Here is a 9,740-nt window from a genome sequence, read left to right as displayed (position 1 = left end):
ACTCTTTCCTTTGGTTGCACCCGGCCACTGGGCTACAGATGGGGGTGAGCCCCAGGTCTGCCTTGGTGAAGCCCCAGCCCAGCAGGGGGCAAGATGAGGGCCGAGTGTAATGGGCTGTGCACAAATCCAGCCCCAAAGGCACCCGAAAAGCTCTATGGAGGAGTAGGCCAGCCCAGGCCAACTGCGGGCATATAAGGGTAGGAGGTGGAGGCTGGCGGGGGACTTAAAAGCAGAGACCAGATTGAGTGCGGCAAAGGGAAGCCACAAGATGGGCTTGAAGTGGGGATTCGGGGTGGGTCTTGAGATGATCAGCCTGGCACATTAGAAAGGACACTCCGGGGTCCCAAGAGGAGGAGGGTGGGGGGGGGGACAGTGTGGAGACAGGGACTTGAGTCGTCCAAGTAGTCCCCCTGGGGTTGACCGTGGCATCTGGCTCCAACCTAGACTAGGAGCTCGTGGAGGCCAGGTCAGTGGGCTGCTCATCTCTGCCCCTCCTGGACACTGCAGATGACCAGAGGAAATGGAAGGGCTGCCAGAGACAGGGCCTCTCTGCACATGAAAGACCAGCGAGGGCCTGGTGCACGCAGGTAGCTCTGATCTCCGCCTGTCTCCACGATAACCACGAAGACAGCGTAAAGCCCCGGGCTGCTGTCGCTACTCTGTCCCATCAAAAGCACATGGTGCCAGGGAACAAGGACACGTCCCACTTGGGGACGTCACAGGCAAGTAAAGCATACCTTCTCCCTGGCGTTTCTAGCTATGTCAGAGAGGAAATAGGGACCCGCTGGCGCCTGTCCCTCAATGCCTTGCTCCTGAGCGATTTCTTCTTAAAGGCCCAGCTCAAATGGCACCTCTTCCAGGGGTCCTGTTACAGGTTGCATTGTGTCCCCGCTGAAAGATATGCTGAAGTCCTAACCCAGGTATCTGGGTGGAAATAGGGTCTCTGCGGAGGTAATTAGTTAAGATAAGGTTGTACTGCAGTAGGATGCATCCTAATCCAATATGACTGGCGTCCTTACAGAAAGGGGACGTTTGAACACAGACGGACACACGGAGGGAAGACAGCCACGTGATGATAGAAGCGGAGGTTGGAGGGATGCATCTACAAGCTAAGAGGCGCCAAGGGTTGACGGCACTGCCAGAAGCTGAGAGAAAGGCCTGGAAGAGATTCTACCCCAGAGCCTTTGGAGGAGCACACAGCCCTGCTGACACCTTCCTTCATTTAACTTCTGGCCTCTAGAGCTGTGGAAGGACAACTTTCTGTTGTTTAATCCACCCGGTTTCTGGTACCTTGTCACAGAAGCCCCAGCAAATTCATACAGAGGCAGTAGCTCCTTCTCAGGCACCCACAGCGGCATTTCCCTCTGCGACCAGCAGGTGCCGATGTTGGTCTCTCCATTTGTTGAAGGGCCCAGCAAATCAGGAAGCGCCCAACCACACCAGCACCCAGGCAATGTGCAAAGGGCTTTATGTGTACTATCTCATATAGGATTTGGGACAGCCTCTGGAGGTACGCATCACTGCTCCCTATTTCACACATGAGGACACTGGGGCACAGAGAGGTAAAGTGACTTACTCAAGGTCACACGGCCAGTACAGGGCAATGCCAGGGTTTTGCCTTGTGCCAGAAGCTGTGCTCTTACTCACTGCTCCCCAGCCCCTCTGCCAGGCAGCATGTTGGGGCCCAGCCTCCAGGCCCCACCTTGATCAGGTGAGGCAGAGAGCCAGCTTCTCTGAGAGGAGGTATCTGAGTGAGCTCAGTTTGGAAGGTGGGGAAATGAGACGAACCCAAGAAACCAGCCCCATGGTGCCTGGAGGGAGGGCCATTGCCACAGGTGAGCGGTGGAGGGGGGAGGGGAGGGGGATGATGGTGGAGACAGGAGCTCAGATTTGTACACTTGGTGCTGAGGAGCCTTTGAGGCACCCAGGCAGGTCAGGAGTCAGCACTCCTGCTCCTCTCTGAAGTCCCTAAAGGGTTTGGTGCCTAGACAGGGGCGCCCCGCCTAGGTGGCTGAGAAGCTGACCTTCAGACCCAAGCCAAGGGGGATGGGGCAGGGACACGCTTGCACAGGGGCCTGGGGACCAGGCTGTGAAACTCTCCTACTTTGTCATAAACCAGCCTCCAGAACCGTGAGACAATACATTTCCACTGTCTGAGCCACCAGTTTGGGAGACTTCGTTATGGCAGCCTGAGCAGGACAGACAGCCATCTTGCTATGACGGCAGGTGACGGGTAGTAAACATCCAAAGGAATATTCTGGAATAAATGTTAAAATGCCTCTCAAATGATAATATAGCACAACCTACTTCCTCCTCCTATGTTCTTTCAGAAGGCATCTGAAACCAACATTAATCGCTTTCTTTTATTCAAAAGAGAAATTAAGGAGGATTCAGAGATGTGCATTGCTTTTGCTGAATTGTGTCCCCTCCAAAATTTATATATTTAAGTCCTAATCCCCAGTGCCTCAGAACGTGAGCTTATTTGGAGTGAGGTCGTTGCAGATATAATAAAGATGACATCATACTTGAGTAGGGTGGCCCCTAATCTAATACGACTAATATCCTCATAAGAAGAGGAGGTCAGGACACAGACACACAGAGGAAGACCTTGTAAGAGACGCAGGGAGAAGACAGGCATCTACACGCCAAGGAGAGAGTCTTAAGGAGAGACCCTGACAACACCTTGATCTTGGACTTGTAGCCTCCATAACTGGGAGACAATAACTGGGTTATCTGAGTCACCCAGTTTGTGGTACTTGGTCACCGCAGCTCTGGCAAACTAAGCCCCCATATTCCATCAATCACCATGTCCCATCAATGCTACCTCATGAAGAGCTCTCAAATTTTCCTACTTGTTCAAAAGTTCTTAGGGTGTCCTGTCTCCCTCCTGGCACAGAAGAGGTGGCCCCAAGGACCGAGGTCACATACAAATGGTTGTGGGGCTTGAGTCGGGGAGGGGCGTGTGGGACGTGCACTGGCAATTCCAAGACCTGTAACGGCCCCAGAGGCAGTGGCACTGTCGGCAGGACTTACCATGATTCAGCTCAAAGTACAAGGAGGTATTGATTGCCTTTTGCCTGCTGACAAGAGAGAGCCATTATCTGCCGGGAGACTCTGGGGCTCAGAAATCAGGGCCAATCAGAGCCCCACCTGGAGTGAGATTTTACCCGCGCTCAGCCTGTCCCTGCCCTGTCACCCCGCTGCCAGACCCTCCCACCTGATGGCCTCAGAGACCAGAGCCAGTTCTTGGCACCCACCTGGGCTCCCGAGTCCCAGCGGGGCTAGGCAGGCTGGGCGTGCACTCCATCCAAATCGTCCGAGACAGTTTGGCTCTGCCCCCGTCCGCACTGGCAAAGGAGGCGGAGGACAGCATTCGCAGGTTGAACTTGACCAACTTACAGGAGAGCCTTGAACAAGCCTAAGAATAGCAGGGCTAGTGCCCTGGCCACAGACCTTCTCACATCCCACAACTGGTACTTTTCCTCGGGATGTTGTGGCTGCCGCTGGACTCAGTGGTGGAAGGGTTAAGTTGACACAGATAAGCACTAAACAGACAAGACTGAAGCACTGCCTCCCAGGAGACTAGGCTGTTTTGCGCCTTTCAACCCCAGGACATCCAGCCAGAGAGGCCCTTACTGATTTCTGTGCCCCATCCTGTCACTGGGCATACAGGGACACTGACCCTGAGGTCCTGTAGGGAGGTGACCTGGCAGTCACCAGCCCTGGGCAGAGATGAGCAATTGATTACCTGCTCAAGCCGGGAGGGGATCGTGCCAGAGCAGGTGGGTCCTGGGTTTTCTTGGAAGGCCCGTCCTCATCCACCACCTCAACCCTTTGGGCAAGAAGAGAAACAGATGCACCGCTATCCTCAGGGCACTTTTGGCCTGCGAAGCTGCCCCGGAGCTTGCGGACCCTGAAGGACATGCTTTCTTTCAGTGGTGTTTATGGCTTAGCAACAACTCCAGCTTGGGATAAGGGCAGAACACTGGGTTGAATAGCACCCCACCAGAATTCACGTCTTTCTGGAACCTGGGAATGTGATCTTATTTGGAAATAGAGGAGTCTTTTCAATCAATTTGTCATCAAGTTACAATGAGGTCACACTGGGGTAGGGTGAGCCCTAAATCCATGACTATTGTCCTTATAAGAGGGAAATTTGGACACAGACACACAGAGGAAAGAAGGTCATGTGATGATGGGGGCAGAGATAGGAGTGATGTGTCTACAAGTCAAGGACTGCCGGCAACAGCAGATGCCGAGAGAGAGGCCCGAGATGGCTTCTCCCTCACAGCTCCCAGAAGGAACCAAGCCTGCCCACACATTGATCTCGGACTTGTAGCCTCCAGAACTGGGAGACAATCTGCTCCTGGACTTTGTGCCAGTTTCCACAAAGTGCCGGTTTGTGGTACTCTGGTATCACAGTCCCAGGAACCTCATACAGCCAGGAGGAGGACAGCATCATCTGTCACTTCCGTCATGCTGCCACCACCCTCTGCCTGGAACACTTGGTATGCCGAGTCCTCCTTGTTTTTCAGTCCTCAGCTCCTCATGGATATCTTCCCTCTCTACCCAGTAGAATACCCCTAAATTTCAACTGGCCAGAAGTTTCTTCCCCCTCCACCCCAAATACTGCCCTTTCCCAGAAGATGTCCTGTCAACTAATGGTGCCATCCCTCCCTCATTCAGCTGGAGTGTCTTGATATCCCAATCGTGGCCCATTGAACCCTGTTCACCCTTTAGGGTCCATCTCCAGTGTCATGGCCACTTCCAAGGGCCTGGTGAGGCAGGGGCTCCCAATGACAAGCCTCTGGACTCCAGCCCAATGATCCGTCTTACCAAGGCACTGTCCGGCCCACCCCAGAGGCCTTGGAAACACTAAAGCTCCATCGTGGGTCGGGGGCCGGGTTCACTCAGCCAGGCTCCTGCCTATGTAGCGTTGGTTGCCAGGGTCTTATGTGCCACCACAGCCACCCACGTGCTTCCTTGGCTTCCAAACAGAAGCCACCAGCCCCTCACGACTCCCTCTACTCGGGGACAGTGACCGCATCCCACCCTGCGCCTGCTCTCCCCACAATCCACCCCTGCCAATGGAAGACCTTCCCTTGGCCGACACTTACCTCTTTGCGATGAACGGGGCCTGTGTCTCCTGGGCAAGGCTGCTGGAAGAAGGCAGAAAGGTGACAAGTTGGGCAGAACCCACAGACAGGTGACATCACTCCCAGCACCTTACCTACCCTGATGGCGGCCTCCAGACCTCTCAGGTTTCCAGAAAGTAGATCTGAGAGTCCCAGAAGGTCTGGTTAGGAGGGCCCTCTCAACCCGCCCGTCACCAGCCAGAGGAAGACCAGAGCCCTGAAGGGAAAGGAAGTGGCCCAGAGCAGGGAGCGGGTTGGTGGCTGAGCCACAACTCACCTGGCACTCTTCTTGGCCGCCGACAGGACGTAGGAATGCTCCCGGGGAGCTGTCTTCCTCACCACACTGCTGGCAGCCTCTGACCTGGGGTGGCACAGGGAGGGGGCATCTGATGGCACGAGGAGGGGCTTGCTCTGCCAGCCTAGCCAGGCAGCTACCCGGGAGGCAGGGGGAGCTTTAGGGAGCTGCCCGAGACCCCACAACTAGAGGGCGGCAGAGTTGGCAGTCGATGCCCGGCAGCCTGGCTCTGGAGCTCTCGGCTCTTCCCCGGTACCTCCGAGGCCTGGGGACCCCTGCTACTGTTGACTCTGCCCTTAGGACTGCCTGTCTGCTGGGCCTTCAGCGTGGGGGGCTTTGGTGTGTTTCCTAAGTCACGGAGGGGCCAGCAGATGTTGGGAGTGAGGGCAGGCTGAGCTCGGAGCCGAGCTGCTGCCCAAGCATCCAACCCTCACTTTGGGACAAGGGGCATGGGCACCTCTGGAGCCTGGCCCTGCCCCCAGGCACATACAGGAGGCTTCTCCCAGGGCACTATGCACTGCCTATTTTGGTCCAATTTGCTCAGGAACCTTTTTAACAAACTATAGAAATTCCTCATTACCTAGGTTCTGCCCTCTTAGAAGGTTCATAAGAGGGTCCCCTGGGCTGGCCCGGCACTGAGTGGGTAGTTCTGGGGTTCCAGGAGTGCCACCTGTGCTGGCAGCGACCCTCCAGCCAACAGACGAGCACCGATGCTCCGCCTGTGGTGCACCAGGCTTCAGAGACTTGAGCCCCGCCCGGTCCACGGGACGCCCAGCAGGCACCGTTACCTCCGTTTCTGCTCATCAGAAGAGAAGGGCACCTCCTCGTCTTCAGCAGCCCCTGACGCTGAGCTGCGCCTGACGTTGTAGGGTGCCCTGGGGGGGGGGTTGAAGAAGCTGGCAGTTATGGCCCCCCCTCCCTCTACGTCTGCCCCTGCTCCCTGTCACAGGCCGCCACCCTCAGCGGCTTGGCTTCCCGACTTACAACAGTGACAACACCGAAAACAACACGTGTTGGCATGGCTGCCCCCGGACTCTGCTCGCTATCTGTCCCTGTTCCAACCCTTACTGTACCCCAGGACCCAGTTCAAGCCTCATCCCTTCTCCAGAAAGATTCCCTATAGCTGCTCTGTGTCACTGGATGATGGTGACAAGGGACAAACAATATAAAGATGTGGGGCCCTGGGCCCACAGGAGAGGGGCTTGGACAGGGGCCGCAAGGGGAGCTCCAGAGGGAATCCCAAAGATTTATATCCAAGAAGCAGGCCAGAGTTAGGCACAAAGTGCCCACAGGTGACCGGCTGCCAGGGCCAGCAGCATGCTTGGGCTCACCAGGTGCCAGCCCAGTTCGGCCCAGCCCAGGAAACAGCTAGGGCCATGACCCATGACACTTTCTCCAGACCCACTAGCTCCTTCTACAAGCTTCCTACAGCCCCTGCTTTGCTTCAGATCAGAAGTACAGTGTGCACACTGTCCAGTTTTCTGGAGCTTGTCAACCTCCGGTGGGTTCCAGGCCACAGTGGCAACTGGCAGCGATGTCAGGCCGACAGGACTTGCACTCCTGGGCTGTGCTCAGACCTGGCTGTGCTCAGAGGCAAGCAGCCAGCTGCCCTCAGCGGGCCCACGGTTCGGGCTCATCCTTGGAGGAGGGAACCAAGTTAAGTCTGTGATTGCATACTCACAGCTTCTTGTAATCCTCTGTGGTCATCCTGTAGCCGGAGGAGGAGGGGCGGGGAGGCCCGGCAGCGCTGCAGAGGCAAGGAATCTCTGTGAGTCTACCCGCAGGGCCCTCTTGCTTCCAGATTTGCCTACATGGCCCAGTGGGCATGTGGCAGGTGGACAGGGGGTGCTGGCGCCCTTTCCTCTCTGCTCTCAGCCCTGCCAGGTACCCAGAACAGCTGTGCAGGGCAGCCCTCCTGCCACAGGCAGACCCAGCCACCTTGGTCCTGCCTTCCTGATGAGGCCCAGGTTCAGCCTGGCGCCAGCTCAGCCTGTTGGGAAGGAGGCGGCCTAAAGCGCGGCTCAGTGCGGCATCAGCGAGTCAGTGCCCACCCAGCCTCCTCCCGGTGCCTCTGTCTCAGTGACCAGGGCCAGTCAGGACTGGCCCAAGGACAAGGGCACTGGTAGTGGTCCAGGGCCTTGCCTTACACAGGAAGAGACCTGCCACCCACCACCCCACCCCCTCAGTGACAGGCAGAGGACTGTCTCTGGCCTGAGCGTGGCCTGGGCCTTCACGCCTCGCACGGGCCAACTGGCCAGCACTCTGTGAACACACCGTTTTGGAGCTCCGTCGGCCTTGGGTAAGTGCTGCTGGGGCTGAGGCGAGCTGTCTACAGGCTTGGTGAACACTCCCCTGAAAGAGAGCCCGGGAGAAGCAACGCCGTGAGCCCCCTGGGAGATGCTGGGGGCAGCGCGGGCGGGCACGGGGAGGCGGGCAGGGGCCTGCGGTCACCTACCGGATGATATAGCCAGTGGGAGCCCTCGCGCTCGGGGGCCTGCCAAGGGAGGAGAAGGGATGGTGTGAAGCCAGGCTGCCCAGTGACGGCAAAGTGGGTTGGCTGCCGGGCGTCCCAGTGCAGGCAGAGCAAGGGGAGCGACAGTGGCCAGCTGCTTCCCAAGAAATCCAGCCACGCCTGCACCCCTAGCTGGGCTACCTGTCCCGCTCTGCCTGTCTCCCTCATGCCCCCCCAAGAAAGGTACCCCAGGCCGATTCTTCTGGGCCCTGGCTCACTGCAGGTGCCCAGGAAGGCATGTTCCACGGCTGGGCATTTATACAGAGGTGTCCCCTCCAAAGTCCGGCTTCTGCCTGTTCTGACAGCCCTCCTCACCTCCCCTCTCAGAGCTGACCCAGCTCAGGCTGGAGGCTCTGTGCTCAGAGGTCTGGGGCTGAGGCGATGCCAGGCAGAGCCCCTAACCTGATCTGACCCCCTACTCTGCCCAGCCCCCTCCAGGAAGACTCGTGAGGGCCCAAGGGGCAGAGCCCAGGCAGGAGCCAGCTGCCCTTTCCTTCCCGCTCTGCATGAGCCTCCCTCCCCCAGCCCGTGCGATGCCCACGTCACAAGTCTTGATAGAAGTTTGGGACCGGAGGGCACGGCCAGGGTTTGGTCAGTGCCTGGCAAACATCAGACTCTATGGGCTGGGCACCTTCCGCCTGGGAGGGGGCTCAGAGGACTCGGGTGAGGGGTGTGGGCAGGCAAGAGCTGGTAGTGCTGGGGAAGCAGGGCTGTGAGCTCTGGGATCAGAGGCAGGAGACAAAGACTCGGCAGATGGCTCTTCTGTCCAGGAATAGGGGAGCTTTGGGGCTGGAGCAGCTAGGAGGGCAGTGCAGAGCCCCAGTGTTCTCCACCCCCATGGACCCTGTCCTTAACAGGGCATGGCCTCCTGGAGGTGACCAACTTACAGGAACACTTGGAGTGGAACCCGAGAAAGAAAGGTCACTTATCCCACGCGTTTTCCAAATATACTCCCAAACCAAAGCCCAGGCTGAGAACTGCACCCCCAAAGTAAACATACTCTCGAACGAATAGATTATCTTTGAACTGTGCTCAGGCTCTGGCCAACTGCCGCTATCACAATCCGCAATTCTCTCTTTCACGCTCATCTCTCTACTCAGGATGTGCCCGTGTTCCCGGCTAGGATGTCAGTTCCCTGAGGAGAGGGCTGGCTGTGTCCTCTGTGCCCAACACAGGACCTGGCAGGTAACAGGTGCTGAGTCATTGAGAGATTACGGGCAAGGGCATAGTTACCGGACGGAGCCCCTGTGGCTAGCAGTGAACTTGGACCCCTGCCTTCCAGCTGCTGCCACTGCCTGTACCACCACTCCAGGAAGGCACGGGCCCTGCACTCAACTGCCAACTGCTGGCTCTTTGAAGCAAGGATCAAGCCTGAATTGAGTGGTCCCCCTAACCCTAACCCCGCACTTCTCAGGAGTAGTTCCTCCCCATATGGGCAGGATGTGCCCACCCTTCGGAGCCTCCCTGGACACCATTAGGCAAAAGTCCTTGAAATAGAGAGAAGAACTGGCTCCCCTCGGCCAGCTGCCAGGATATGTGTCATCTTGAACTTGGGAGACAGTTGGGGCAAGTGTGTGAGTCTCCCCTGGCACTTGGGACGCTGTGCTGATACAACAAAAAAAGTGACAAGTAAGCACGTCTTAGAGCTTGCAGAATTTGCATAAAACTGAAGTTATCCAGACCCGTGGGTATTGCCTTTTTAAAAATGTGCCTGGGCTTCCCTGGTGGCGCAGTGGTTGTGAGTCCGCCTGCCGACGCGGGGGACACGGTTTCGTGCCCCGGTCCGGGAGGATCCCAC

The 9,740-nt window shown here is 57.3% G+C and overlaps 1 protein-coding gene across 1 annotated transcript in view; it reads right to left on the bottom strand.

The window, feature by feature from the left end:
• The window catches only part of ZNF185 (zinc finger protein 185 with LIM domain), a 39,476-nt gene that overhangs the window by 27,912 nt on the left and 1,824 nt on the right, over positions 1-9,740 (bottom strand). The window contains exons 4-11 of the mRNA XM_007454645.1: positions 7,886-7,924; positions 7,701-7,782; positions 7,112-7,194; positions 6,219-6,305; positions 5,413-5,496; positions 5,118-5,159; positions 3,749-3,832; positions 3,258-3,347 (exon numbers count right to left, since the gene is read on the bottom strand). Of these exons, the coding sequence (XP_007454707.1) occupies positions 3,258-3,347; positions 3,749-3,832; positions 5,118-5,159; positions 5,413-5,496; positions 6,219-6,305; positions 7,112-7,194; positions 7,701-7,782; positions 7,886-7,924 (591 nt within the window). The remainder of the gene's footprint in view (positions 1-3,257; positions 3,348-3,748; positions 3,833-5,117; positions 5,160-5,412; positions 5,497-6,218; positions 6,306-7,111; positions 7,195-7,700; positions 7,783-7,885; positions 7,925-9,740) is intronic.

This window comes from Lipotes vexillifer, unplaced genomic scaffold, assembly GCF_000442215.2.
Source record: "Lipotes vexillifer unplaced genomic scaffold, Lipotes_vexillifer_v1.1 scaffold1409, whole genome shotgun sequence".
Classification (NCBI taxonomy): Eukaryota; Metazoa; Chordata; class Mammalia; order Artiodactyla; family Lipotidae; genus Lipotes; species Lipotes vexillifer.
This window is presented reverse-complemented; position numbering and strand designations above follow the sequence as displayed.